Source organism: Alosa alosa, chromosome 1 (assembly GCF_017589495.1).
Source record: "Alosa alosa isolate M-15738 ecotype Scorff River chromosome 1, AALO_Geno_1.1, whole genome shotgun sequence".
NCBI classification, from domain to species: domain Eukaryota; kingdom Metazoa; phylum Chordata; class Actinopteri; order Clupeiformes; family Clupeidae; genus Alosa; species Alosa alosa.
This window is the reverse complement of record NC_063189.1, coordinates 14,451,862-14,467,026: the sequence shown is the minus strand read 5'-3', so window position 1 is coordinate 14,467,026 and position 15,165 is coordinate 14,451,862. Positions and strand designations below refer to the sequence as shown.

Genomic DNA, 15,165 nt, shown 5'->3' with positions numbered 1-15,165 from the left:
CAACGTTTAGACCATAAAAAGTTTTCTCTCGTTCCTAAGCAATACAAACGGTTTGTCAATTGAATACGCTCGCTTTGAAAGTTGAACCAAGTTCAACGCTCAGCTTGTTCAACGCTACGCCAGCGTTGCCACCGTTCCGCTGCCGAACCATAGAGAACAATAGGAAACCTGCCGCTTGCCACTGGCTAATGTGATCCCCACCTTAGGATATCAGCCATTCTCATGAGTGCTTGTGATTGGTCTGGTCTGTGCTGGCCAAAGGGAGGGCTCGGAGGGAGGAGCACAGTGGGTTATGGTAAGTGCCAACCTGATGAGCAGGTCTGGCAAATTGTGGTTTTAGGCAGAACACATAATATAAAGTGGCGGCATAGGAGAACAAAATACCACATCCGTAAGAGGACAGAAGCAGACCAACTCACAGATTGTAGTAGCAGAGGCTTAGCATCTGATGTTTCAGACAGAAGTGTCCCTGACCCAGACCCAGTCCAGGCATAGCGCAGATGCCTCCAAGAACCAGCTGCTGAATACACGTTTAGGCATCTCTGTAGATGAGATCAGCCCTGCACCCCAGTGCATTAGACATAAGATGCAACATCTTATTGATCTGGGCGAAGCACAGAATTACATGCTAATAGGTACAGTACACTGCAGAGACCAAGCAACAATATAGAACTTATTGGATTATTGTCAATGTGGAGAGGTGTGAGAGTTTGTTCAGTTCAAGGAAGTTCCTTGTGGTTGCTGGTTGTTTTCTGACTCAAAATGAAAACCACAAGCCATTGCCTTATCAGAATAGGAAGGAGGTTTTTTTTACGTGGGTGCCTTTGATTTCAATTCTCTGTGCAATGAAGGGAGAAAAAAAACGCTCATGGGGAAACGAAATGTAGCACTGTGCTGCCCTGCAGGCTAGCTAATGAGTTTGGGAAGTCATATTACCCTGATGTAGGCCTAGGCTATAAGAAGACAGAGACACGGAGGGAAATGCAAATAAGTCCATCATTTGTGAGGTGTTGCACTGTACAAAGTATGCTCAGTGTGCTGCCTAACACCACTACTTAAGCTACTTCCACTGAACGATGCATGGATTAACAACGTTGGGAAGGAAACAGGTGTGTCGAAATCACTGCCTTTGGCAATCAAACAGCTTTTGGGTTTGTTCAGATCAGGCTCCAAGGAAATAAGAGAAAACAGAGGGAGGTGAGACATGGTGGAGTTATTTTTTTATTTTAAGTGGGCCTTGCAACATTATGCTTCAGGGAGCACAGAGTAACATTGCTGAGGGCTTAAGGAGTCCAGAAAAAGGCAGCTAGGGAATAAAAAAGGAAGGAAGGCAGGACAACAGGGCTGTTTTTACAGGATCAGGGGTGCTGTGGGGCAAGTATGGAGTTGCTTTACAGGTTATAAGGAGTATGGAGGAAGATGGGGGGTGAATACCATGTGTGCCCACCATGCCAACGACAACAGCAATTGGCATGCCATACATAGGTTCCTCAGCATGGTTGAACGAGAGGAGATTCTGCACCCACCAACCACAGAGCATCAACAGCAGTATCTCAAACCAAAATGGCTGTGAGGGAAGATCACCCCAACCCCACGGTTCAAACAACTCCAGTACTACATGGTGTTACTGCCAATATAACAACTTCATTATAAACACCAAGGCCTAACACAAACTGTTAATGGTAACGTGTGCAGGCTTCAGCTTTACTAAAAGTTTCTTTACTTCCTAAACCTTCATGGCTTGGTACATTTTGTTTATTTAATTGTAAAGTCCATTTCTGACATAAAGAAAGAGTGAAAAGAAGAGTCTAAAGAAGAGTGTGTGTGTCTCACTCTACCACCTATCACATCAACAAACCTGTACAGTGCAGTGCTCAATATATAAAAAAAACATGCCATACATCATACATATTATACCAAACACACTATCCAAGGCCTGACAGGGTCCTGATAGGTTAGGGGGTTCCCACGTCATTAACAAACCTTAAATGCACAGTGGATGCAAATTTGCATAGACATCCAGCCCTGTGATATCCATTCAGACTCTGGTTAAGTCAGGCTAAGCTAAGTCCTCCACAAGGAAGTCCCAAGTGTCACTCTGACTTCCTGTTTCAAAATAATACTCCTAAAAATGCGCCCATTAGAAACAGGGAGTTTGCATACACACCTCGCAGCAAGAAAAAAAGCACTGAGTACAACAGGTGTGTGGGTGGGTTTCTTTGAGTGTGTGTGCGCGCATGATAGAGAGACGGTAGCCTAAGTCCCTCATCTATGCACAACCTAGCCTGGCACAGCTGCCCAGCAGAAGGTACACGCAAGAACATGGTTAGAGGAAGCCATCGATATTTGTTCAAGTGCAAATGAGTAAACAAACAGATGAACACATGCAACCCTACAGGATGAGAAGGGGCACATGGACAGGACACTGGATTGCTGGACACTGGCTGTAGCTGTACCTGGGCCCTGAGCTGCTACCCTGCCTAACTCATAGCCAGCTAAGACCAGGGCTAATCCCAAGTCTTTTCCAGACACTCTTTAATTTGTTTATAATCCACCAGTAACAGGATAAGGGAGCAACACTTTCACCCTGATTTTCCAGAGACATGGGAGGACGAGGCAGTAGAGGGGGGATGCAATATGGGGGCGTGGGAGTTGGATTGTGGAGGAAATGAAAGAACAAAATGAACAAAGGAAAACACACACTCACACAGTAACTCAGTGACTGTTACCTTTGCCCACTAACGCTCTCTGTGCGGGTAGTTCTGTTGCTACACTGTTCTGTTGGTAGGTTCAGAGGTTCTAGTTTTTAAATAGGTCACACACAGATACACACACACACACACACACACACACACACACACACACACACACACACACACACACACACACACACACACACAGACCTGGTCAGCCAGTGGGTGTGTAAGGCCTGATGGGGAGCATTAGGGCATTCTCTGATGCCAACTGGCCCTCCTAACCCCGCAAACCACCCCGGAGAGGCTGCCTCCCCTCCTCCTCCCTCGAGGCTGTTAAACACCGAACGACCTAAATGTCTGTTCTCAGACAAAGAGCTAGTACCAAAAAGTCTTGAGTGAGAGATAAAACTGTAGGGATGTGTTTGGGAGTGGGAGGGGATGTGTTTGGGAGTGGGAGGGTGGGGGATAGGAGTGGTAAGGTTAGGAGCCGTTGGTCCCCTGCTTGAGTTTGTAGGAAGTGTAAAGACAGTGCACAGGGTTCATATGCTGACAGTTTTAAAATTAGTCTGGAGAAAAGTCAACATCCTCCTGGAGTTTAATCTTTTCTCCCCCTTTTCCCCCCAGTGTGAGTATGTCTGTGTGCATTTGTGTGTGTGTCTGTATGTGCACAAGAGCAAGAGTTAGTTATCTGCAAGCCTGTGTTTTGCGGTGCAGAGCTAGTGACTGATAGGAAATGATTGGAAAAGCTGTTCAGCTCTGATACCTAAGTGGGCAAACCCACATACGCATCAGCACTGTATAGCCTGTATAGCCTGTATGTGTGTGTGTGTGTGTGTGTGTGTGTGGGCACTGTGAGGATCCACAGTGCCTTCAACCTTTCCAGCCCCTTTAAGACTCTGTACCCTAGGCTGAGGCACCAGTTCTTCCCTGGTTCCCATTTGACTTGGGCCTCTGGAGACAACTCCATCCAGAACAAAGAAACTAACTGACTGTGTTGACCTACATTATCAGTCTTCCAGTGCCAACTAAGAGTGGGGAGAGATGGTTATTTTCAACCATTGGGCACATTAAATTTTAAAGTGCCTGTTTTGGGTGACGGAGTGAGTGGGTCTTAAAATCTGGACTGTTCAGCGAGATAGCCTGGTACATTATGCATAAACTTAACACCAAAAGACTCAATTGCAGCACTTAAGAAGATTATTGGGTTAACATACATTAGTTCCAAAAGCCAGAATCGTTTTCATTCACTGATCAGCCTCTTCGAAAGTGAGAATAAATTAGGCTAACCACCAATGACAGACGAAGTCAGCCTATGATGTAACGTCCAGAAGCTACAGTCCATGCTCCGGCCCCTTGCCATATCATCTCCAAAGAAGCAGTAAATTGGAATTTGGCATAAGTATCTGGCCTAGTTTTACCTGTTAAGATTCCGTGTTTCATGGTGGACTGAAACATAAGAGATGACCAATGTATTCAATTTAACGTTGACGACACACGACTAGGGTTAACGTTACTTCCTTGGCGATAACGACCAATCATGTTATAGTTTAGGCATATTGCGGGCAAACGTATTGAAAATTAAGATTAAAATAGCGTGTCAAAAACATGAAACGCATCAAGCAGCGTTAACGTTAAGCGTTGTAACGTTAACGTTAAGCGTTGTTAATAGGCATGTTGGTTTGAACAAGTTAACCCTTTTTTATAACGTTAAACAGCCCACGCACAAGAAAGCTGGCACAGTGAGCCATCTGCCGTGACAAGAGGGGCAGCTCGTTGTGGACAAGTAATCTCGTTAGATCATTATCTGCGGCCCTCAAAAATGGGTCCAACTGATTTACAACCACTGCAAGCACCGTCTTCTACATCGCATAGCCAAAGAGCTAGCTGTAGACAAACTGATGGCTTAAAAGTCAATAGACAGCAAGATTCATGACATAATTTCAAAAACGAATTGGTCAAAAAGAAACACTGTAACAATATCCACACATACTGCGAAAGGCAAAAAAAATCAATCAACAGTCTATTATGTTAATTGGCTCATTGCAGATTTACGCGAGTGTTCTCCGCTAAAGGTTGAGGCCCTCCATTTCGGCCGACTGAAATGAAGTAGTTAGCTACCGCTAGGCTAGCTTGTCAGGACCATAAAAAGCAAGCTAGCCAAGTTAGCTTGCACCTAGCCAGCTGGCTATCAATCTACATTACAGATGTTTCGCTAGCAGACTAGCAAGTGAACTAGCTTTTAGCTTTTAAGCTAACACTCCCACTAAAATGTTAGCCTCCTAGATTCTATGTGGCTACGCTAACTAGCTATATAACCACGGTCGACAGGATCCACCAACACAAACACAGACAGTTTTTATATAGCAAAATGACACCGTACCCAGAAGAAGTAATTTCAATTCCCTCCTGGCGTCTCGCTTGTCTCGGCGAAGCTGCTTATCGATCTCTGCGTTGATTCGTTTCGACTCCTTCGCCTCTTCACTCAGGCAGCAAGCCATCATAGATTCTAAAGTCATCCCCCTGGTTTGGAGAGCCCGGCTTCGACGGGACTAAACCACACGGACCTTGGGTGGTTGTGGAATCCCAATCCTCACACGAAATTTGGGAAAGTAGATTGATTGAGGGGGTTGCAAGGGAGTGGGGGAGGGGGTCCAGGGGGCCTCGCTCTCAAGTAAGTCCTCACCGAAATGTATCCAACTTCACCCGCGTGCGAATCCTAGCAAATCACGGAGGAAACAGGGAATGAGGGGGTAGCGTCGAAGCGGAGGAGGCGAAGGAGGAGGCCCTGTCCCTTCTCTCTGCGTTCGGGCCTTATCTCGCAAATGATTGAAATCCAGGGCAGGCTTTCCTCTCGTTCGTTTCACTGACACTCCCCCAGATCCACGGCTTTCAGTCTTGAGCGCTCACCAACACGGGTCCCGGTGGCAACGGGACAAACTGGACTGTCGCGACATCCGTGACTACCTTTTCCGCGCTGTCTACAACCTCTCAAACCAAGAAAAGCCTCTGCTCCTTAGCAACAAAATGGACAGAATATGTCTGACTGGTGTCTTGATAAAAGGCACAGTTCACACATTTACCGAGTCGTTAACGGATTCGATACAAATAAAAATGTCCATTCGCAAAAATGCGGCCTTATTTTACAATAAGCCCTCTTATGTCACTGCAGCGCAAATAAGGCGGCGATGCTGACATACGTGCTACTATCTAAAATGCGTGAAATGCCAAATGGGCTTTAGGTTTTAGAATGGTTTCTGCCACTTTTTTGCAGATGACGGTGTCTCTTCCTCCTGTGGAAAACAGTATAACACAGTCTAGTATGATGTATGTACGATACTAGGCAACTGCGGTGAGTGACAGGAGGGAAAGAATGGATTTTGTGCAGGGCTTGGGTGAAACGCTGGCTAATGGCAGCGAAAGAGGCGGGAATTGGGGTCGGTCTAGAGGCGGATTCCAAGAACTGTCATGTTTGGTCGACAGCACTGGCTAGCACTTCGGTCAAACTCCGCTTCGGAGTCTGGGCGTGTCAATAATATTCTAGTGGAAGAGCAATGTTGTTCAGTGAGCTAATTATACCTGAAAAACACACACCAACTACACTTTGGTTGTCCCATGCCTGCTTGGGCTCCTCCAGGGAAAGGGAATTTGCAAGATGGCAACTCCAAACGGTGGATACCTTCACGCATGCATACTGTAATAGGGAGAAATGCAGCAGCCTAAACTGCCCGAGGATTTAGAAAATGGAAAAGATTATCGCTCTTCTCCCTGCCAAATACTTTATGTCTGCGTTAAACGTATTTTTATTATTATTATTATTATTATTATTATTATTTACTTTTTTCTAAAAATAAACTTAAAACACCGTATGATATGTAAATCGACATTTTCTGAACTTGAGTGAAATTCAAATAGCCTATTTGCATGAGTTAAAGGAACAGCTTTCTAGGACCTCAGTTTGGATAAACTGATCCATTTGACTTTTATTTGCATAATCTGAAACCACAGCACCACACAAGGGTGAGTAGGCGTAGCGCTAGTGACATCGTGTGGACATCTAAGCCATAAGAGGATGTATGACAGTAGTCTACCACTAGAGGGACCACAAAACCCATGTTGACAGAGCCGTGAGAGTTCGGATAACTCTAGACTTGGTAAACTCGATCTTTACGGATTCATGATGATCTCTTGGTTCACTTACTAACCAGATACGGATCCTTTGAGTCTTTTAAGTCACTTGAGTCAGTTTCAGAGATCATAAAAATTCTCACGGTGAATGAGCCCTCCCAGCTACAAATAACCAAAATCAATTCAAAGTTGAGAACCTACAGAGTAGGCCTAGCCTATAGCCTAGGCTACAGTGAGGAGGTAGGCGAATCTACAGTTTGAGTGGCCTACAATATTTTGATGTAGAAAATTAAAAATGGGATTTTTATCTGCATAATCATCATAACCTGTTCAACTAGGGCCTATGGGCTCCCTTAATGTAGGCCTTAGGGTAGACTATTCTTTTCTCAAAATTATATGCTTATTCTAATCTATGCTATGCTATCACAAACGTAAAGGTGATGATACACGGGGCAACATTTTGGGCAATGCTGCTGAGCGACACTTTCCCATTGAGATTGGGCAACATAATTTCGATCTCAGGGTTACCCAAGTTCTTCCCCGTCAAGGGCCAAAAACGAATCGGGGTGGAGGGCAGCGGGCCAAAACTAAATGTTCAATATCTGGGCCATTCAATTTAAATGTATTGCATATTTGTGCAAAATTAACATTCTATAAAAGGCAGACTCATTTTCAACAAATAAAAACACTGCTCTTTTCTGTGCTTGTCTTTGCACTGTGTTGTTTACAGTACTTTTATTAATATTATGAAATGATTGAACATCCAAATCACTGTTTTAAGGAGTAGAAATGTGTATCTGAAGCAATCAAAATCTTTGAAGAAAAGCATATTGAGCAATTCTGTCTTGGAAGAAAGTTGTTTACATCAATATGAATTAATAACTAGTATACACAATTATGTCCCTATATGGGACAAATTGACACATTCTTCAGAACAACCTTTTTTTTCCAGGAATGGATACATATTTACAGTTTGTCTCGATTGTTTACACACATTTTCTGAAAGCATGCCTCGTACTCTCAGAACTCTACACACAAATCAAAAAAACACACACAAGGGGCAAAACCCCTCAAATCTCCTGCAAAATGAAACTTTACATTCAAAACAATGTTATTTCTTTTCAAAATGGCATTTTGTTTTCAAATGACACACACAAACATCATATGAACAGACATTTATAAGAACCAGTTGAACAATGACATGCTCAGTGTAAAACACTATGATGAATAGAAAACACTTCTCCATTCATCATAATGACTTAGGCCTTTTTTTGTTCAGTGTTACACTTACTACAGACAGTACATACATAAGTGTGTTGTAAAATATTTGAGAATATTGTTTTTATAGAACACACAAGTACACTGAAATAAATATATTTTATTTTCCCCCACAAAAAAAATGTACAGTGTACAATGTACAGTACATCCCAACCAACATAAAGTTGCACATACATTGGTCTACATACAAAACAACAGAAGAATTTACTGTATACAGTTACAGTAAAAAAAAAAAACTATGCTGCTGCATCCTCTTTTCTGTTTCGGTCTGACTACAGCACCTCATCCACATCACAAGCATTATGCTAAAGCTCTGGGGCCGTATTCACAAATAATTTTAAGGCTAAAAGTAGCTCCTAAGTGGCGAATTTAGGAGCAACTCCTAAAAATAATGGTCCTAATTTTTTTCACTAAAAGTAATTCATGAAGCATTTTAGACCTAAAAGTAGCATCTAAGTCTGGGACAGCTTAAAAGAAGTCGAGGACTCCTAACTCACTAAGACCTATTCACAAACAGCTTTTTGTGGCATTTCGCGTCGCGATGTTTTGAAATCCTATGCGGCTACAGGAGCTTCCAATCGCGATGGAACATTTTTGCATTGTAGGCATAACTAAGGGATGCAATAACGCCACCAACAACCAAAACTACTCATTCTCAACATGTAAATACATCTTATTGTGAATCAAATTAAAATGTTCTCCTTTTTGCAAACGTAGGCATAGGCATATGGTGACAGATTAATTTAATAATGTTGCAAAGATACTGCATCAATCCATATGTTTCATTAGGCTGCAACTACTAGGCTATTTGTTTCGCCTTACTCTTTATTGATTTAGGCTAGGCCTTTTTATTCAGTTATTCATCATCTTCCGTCCTTCGCACTACTTGTGTAGCACAGAAAGGGCAGAAAGGCTAGGCATTCAAGGACATGGGTAGATGAGATGAGAGAAATAAAAAATAATCAATAAAAAGTTCTATGGAGATGTGCAAAAGTTGGAGAAAGTGTGTGTGTGTGGGGGGTCATGAGTGCTGAGGAGTGAATGTGTGCAAAGTCAGTATAGTGTGAGTTCAGAGTTCGGATGGCCTGGGGATAAAAACTTCTCCTGAGTCTCTCAGTTCTGGCTTTGTGACTACATAGGCGTCTTCTTGATTTCAGCGGTAGGAATAATCCATTGTTAGGATGAGAAGAGTCCTTCAGAATCTTTTGGGCTCTTACAGGTACTCTTCTGGAATAGATATTTTGTAGAGCAGGGAGTTGAGTTCTTATAGTACGTTCAGCAGAGTACTACAATCTCTAACTGAGTTCCCATACCAGGTGATGATGCTACCAGTTAGAACACTCTCAACCGCTGAAGTGTAGAAGGCCTTAATGATGGATGTAGAAACTTTTAATTTCTTTAGCTGACGAAGGAAGTAGAGTCGTTGTCTGGACTTCTTCAGAACATATTGAGTGTTAACAGTCCATGTTAAGTCTTCAGTAATGTGGACACCAAGGTATTTAAAACTCGTGACTCTCTCTACAGGTTGCCTGTTGAATACGGCCCCTGATTACTAATTGTAAAACTGAGTGACAGGTGTTTGCCCATGTGATGAGTCCGTGTGCATAGTAGGGCAATTAACTTTAGAATTTGAATGGCAGTGTGTTCCTTGTGAAAACAAAAAAAAATCATGAAAATTGTGCCAAATGCAAAGAATTGTGTGAAGTGTTGTGAAAAAAGTGTGTTTTAGAACTGCAATTTGAGTGTAAAGCAGGAATTGTGCTTGTAGTTTAGCAGAATTGGTTCAGGGGGTTGGTGCAGTTACATGTTGTGGTCATTGTGTCTCAAGTACCAAATTTTGTGTGTAAACAATTAAGAAAAAAACATATGGAAAATAAAAAATGGAAAACTTAAAAAAAAATTAAAAACGTTTTGTGCAACACAATGTATTTCCAAAAAGTTGAAATTGAACATCTTAAGGAATAATAAAATAAATATCCATGCAATAGTAATACATATAGGTAATAAACAAAATATTAATACAAATAGATTGGGTTGAGCGATGATAATTGGACAATTCAGGTTAGCTATAGCCTCTCCTCAGTCCTCCTCAGGGGTGTTGGACTGGGGGTAAAACCACTACTGATAGGGGCCCAAGAGGGGCCCTTGAAAAGTCTGGAATATATTTTATTTTACCTGAGGAACATGGGGGCCCATCAGGACTGCCTATGCATAGGCCCAGGATCTTGTGCTATGCCCCTGGTCCTCCACACTCTTGTCATCATCATGACTATGGTTCTGCGCTGACAGAAGCCCCATCTAAAACAATGTTAAACTCTGGCCAGATAGTGAACTGCAACCAGTCTTTGAGTTCATTTTTCTCGATTGTTTACACACATTTTCTGAAAGCATGCCTCATACTCTCAGAACTCTACACACAAATCAAAAAACATACACACAATGTCCTGCAAAATGAAACTTTACATTCAAAACAATGTTATTTCTTCTCAAAATGGTATTTTGTTACCATGTTACACAAACAAAATATTTCAATTTTACCCTTTCCGAAACTAATCCCTACCCACTCCCCCTCGATTACCAAGTGAACTCGGGTGGGAAGCACCCTTGCAGCTAAATTAAGTTCCCTTGATTAGTGCTTAGGATTATAATACCGCACTCAGCTTTGGGATGAGCTTTACTCTCCCTCGCGGAAGCTGGTTCTCACGGAACCATGGTTTTGTTTACAAGCGTGGCCAACTCACGTGGAACTAACATTTTGAAACGTCTTCCATGACGTGCCACATTACAGTTTTTTTCAACTGCTTACAAACTAAATTTCTGCTTGTCAAACAATTTTCTAAACAGGTCTTCCCAACACAATAACCCCACACCAAATCTGCAAAACCATTCACTAATTCTCAGTGTTTGACTCAGTTTTCAATTTCGTGAAACACATTTTGCAAAACACAACACACACTTTTCTACCTAACACACAAAAATCTAACAGGAAGTAACTTGATTTTGGTTTTCAAACACAACCTATCAAAATGCCACACTTATTCGCCACTTATTCACACTCAGTCCTCAATGTACAAACATTCATTACTTTACTGAATACCCATACCTTAGTATAGGCCTATGAATAGATATACTCTATATATAGGATAGACCCTCTCAATCTGTTCCTAGAGGATTTACGGTTGAAATGTTAACTTGTCTTTCTTTGTCCCCAATTTACCATTAGGTCAATGTTGTTTTCTGTGCCTCCGGAAATGCCTTAGGAACACACATGTTTGTTTCTGCAGTTGATAGAGTCTATAGGCCTATGAATATACTTGTCACGTGTCACTTGTCTACGTCAACGTGAACTTCAGAGGCTAGCTGGGAGGAGCTACAACAGATGGCAGTTTATCCCGGACAGACCGGCTACAGTCTGCCTGACGTCACTCGTGGGAGACATCGTGGGAGATATCGCGGAATTTTGTTTGCAATAAATACAGCATCTATCTATAAAGCAAGAAGCGTCTGTGTGTCTGTCCTAATGTCTGTGGCACGCATATCTCGCTGACAGTTTGTCAGACTGAAACTTGGCAGGTGTCTTGCTACAGGCATGAGTAAGTGCAGTGCCAAATTTGACGTTGTTTGAATAAGAAATGCAAAAGATATTGTTAAATATATCGGTAAAAGAAGCACACATTGGCTTTCGCCGCTAGCCACTCCCCCTCCCACACAGCACTGTACTGTAAGCTACCAGTGAGGATAGAAGTCAAGTCAAGTCAAGTCAGTTTTATTTTTAAAGCGCATTTAACATCCACATAGTGCAACCCAAATCGCTCCAACAAACAAGACACATAACAAGACAAACAATGCCGGATGGAGCGGCGTAGTCGCCAGCGTGCCCATGACATCAAGACATGACAAATACATTTAAAAAATAACACATACAAAAAATGCTGGACGGAGCGGCGTAGTCGCCAGCGCACCCGTGACACCAAGACACACAAGACAGACAACAAGACAAATAAACAAACAAAAAGTGAAAAAAAAGAAAATATATTTAAAAAGGGGAAAGGTGATGTCAAAACCAGTCCAATCTCCAAACCAGCCGAAAATGTCCAAGGGCAATGATGATCCGCGAAAACCGCACAGAGTGTCTTCACAACCGACATGCCAACAAAGTTCTTCAACGTCAGCAAATGATCAACCCGGTGAACCCACTGGCAGTCTGGAGATCACGTCAACGTTAGGCCTTGTAGACTGCAGTCTGGAGATCACTGGATGCACAGTCTGAAGTAGTGGGCGATCGTGTAGATCCGCAACTCGGCGGACCTCCAACAGCGACCGTCTGTTACTCCGTGAGACTGCAGCTCCTCACCGCCAGGCCAACGCTAGTCTGCAGTTGGCATGGCAGCCCGCAGGTCAGCAACAGCTCGGCGGCCACGGCAGATCCCTCGCAGAGTAGCCCAGGTCCAGCTGTCCCGAGAGATCCCCTCGACCAGACAATGAAGTGCAGCACCGCTCACGGATGGATGGAAGGACGTCCGATGCCCAGCTAGGGCAAAAGCCAGCCATAGCAAGCTCCTAATCTCAGCTGACCCAGAAGCAGCAAAAAGGACCAAGAATAACACGAAAACCATCAAAAATAACGTAAATAAACAGGGAAAACACCCAACCAGACAAACCAATACAAAAAAACAAACATGACACTACATAAAATCACGAACATTACACAAAAACAAACAAAAACATGATACCAGACGGAGCGGCGTGTCTCGCCAGCGTCCCCGTAACCTAGCATAGAAGCAGGGCTTTGGTAGCCTAGAAATCTAGACACACCCTAGCGGCAGCAAATTACATTTGCTTCCAGGGCTAGTCTAGCAACTCTCCGTTGGCTTGTGAGCTCGAAAAATTAAACTTCTATCAGGCCAATCAAATCGTGTATAGAGTCGTTAGGCGGGATTAACATAATGAGTGATGGCAGAGTTGCAACGGTTTGGCTTGAATTCCCTGCTACTTGAAAACAAAGAAGATGGATGTTGCTGTTGGCCAACAGTGTGACACGAGTTAAGCTAGTTTTAAGTTGGCAAAAGTTTGAACTAGCCAACTAGCTCCGCTGGTGGGAAAACACATGGGACTCGCTGTCCTATTGTGTGCAGATGGAATTTGAAAGACAACCGATTATCCCGCCCCTCGGACTGAGCACTGCGAACGGTGAGTGCCCAGACCCTACATTTCAGGCTAGGGCTTTGGCAGAAGTGGATCAATGTAGGTTACATGGGTAAAAAGTTAAGCGAGTGCAAGACCCCCTGTATGCGGTTTGCTTGCATGAAATGACTTTGCAGATTTTGCAACAACACGCCAACACACTCAGGTATGCAGTGGCTCTTCAAAATAACGTAAACAATGATGTGCAATAACTGACACTTCGAATAGCCCAGGCTACTTTGGACTGTCTTTAGACTTTGAATAAGCAAACGACAATTCCAACTGCAAGGTCCTAAATTGAAACGAGCGATAATGGTCCAGAATTAAAGAGCGTCTCAGAATAGACCTCTCCAGAATAAGTCCCGCCTCCGTAACTTCCGTATCCATCCAACTTCCGGGCGTCGATTGTCTATGGGAAATAACATGGCGTTTCGATATATCATACCGGTAAAACATCTGTAGGTAGCGAAATAGAAAAAAATGGTGGGCCGATTCTGGTTCTGATCAATGTCATGCAAAATAAAGCACTAACCCCGCGTGAAATCATCATGTTTGATAGGTTGACTCAATCAACGATTCAGCCTCTGATTCCTAGTCTGCTTATCATTATCTGTTATTCGTGAAAAAAAATCTCATCTCGTCATGTCTTTAGTGTCTTTGTCTGCAATTTCTTTCTTTTTCAAATATCTCAATAACAGCCAACAAACTCGCACAGTCAAACCAAAGTTAAGTCATGTTGAAAAGAGGCTGAACCTTGCAAACGATTTACATTTATAGACCACTGAAACCACGCATGAATCACACGTGAAAATGACCCATCACGTTAGGTTGTGACTGGTTGGCTGTGAGCAAGATCTAACGCCCTCCTCCGCCCGCGTACATCGGAACTAGCTCCCGGTTAGCATTAATAATCGTTTACTTCTTAAACGCCACCGACAATAAAAAAATCCAGTGGAAACTAGATGGCAAAAGTGTGTAGGCCAATCGGCCCACCAGCTTTTTCTACTTTGTCACCTACAGAGTTTGACAGGTACGATCTTTCAAAACGCCATGTTATTTCCCATAGACATTTGACGACCGGAAGTTGGATGGATACGGAAGTTACGGAGGCGGGACTTATTCTGGAGAGGTCTATGCCACACATACAAAGCATAACCAGCGACAAGCAACGAGTGGCAGACAGAGTGTGATGTCACTTATAGGCCACCAGAGACTGTTTTTGAGTCACACTGTTGCAAATTTCATATGATGATGCATCATTCCACAAAATGGTTTGTTTTCTCTATCATCAAGTTATTCAATAGGCTAAGCATATAGCCTTGACTCAAAACAGCGGTTAGGATTATGTCATTTTGATTTGTAAAAAATGTCACATGTAGCCATGCTTAAGTTCTGCTCACTTTTATTCAATTATTATATTATCTGTATTCATTACTGAATGCTTACCTGGAGTTATGTTTTTCCCTATCATCCTATTTTTTAAAGCAGGCCTACTTGCAGGCATGTAATTGGGCTACAGGAATAGTTTGAATGGGCACTGCACTAGTACCTTTAATTCTTACTCATTAAAATGAGCATTATGACTGACGAAATAAATTGTTATGATGTAGTTTAAATAAACCACTATTGTCATACAGTTAACAGGCCTGCATTGTATCATATAAATTGTGTTTTCCGTATGTGTCTATTTATTTAACCAACCAGCCAGCCAACCATTGTTGCAGAAATCACATATAAGAAGGTATCGTAAAAGCACCAATTACTGGCACTTTTGTTCGAAAATTCTAAAACAACCATGTTTTTTAATAATTCAAAATAAAATGTCATAAGTTAACCTTACATTTTTCAGTAGTCATGTGGAGATTTGAACAAAATCTGGTTT

General features: G+C 42.6%; 1 protein-coding gene across 2 annotated transcripts in view; it reads right to left on the bottom strand.

The window, feature by feature from the left end:
- The window catches only part of gna11b (guanine nucleotide binding protein (G protein), alpha 11b (Gq class)), a 54,549-nt gene extending 48,498 nt beyond the window's left edge, over nt 1-6,051 (bottom strand). The window contains exon 1 of one of the 2 annotated variants that reach the window (XM_048262058.1): nt 5,077-6,051. In XM_048262058.1, coding sequence (XP_048118015.1) covers nt 5,077-5,212 — 136 coding nt within the window. In that variant the 5' untranslated portion in view covers nt 5,213-6,051. The remainder of the gene's footprint in view (nt 1-5,076) is intronic. The other variant, XM_048262050.1, reaches the window with a different exon arrangement.
- Between the last annotated feature and the right edge of the window lie 9,114 nt (nt 6,052-15,165).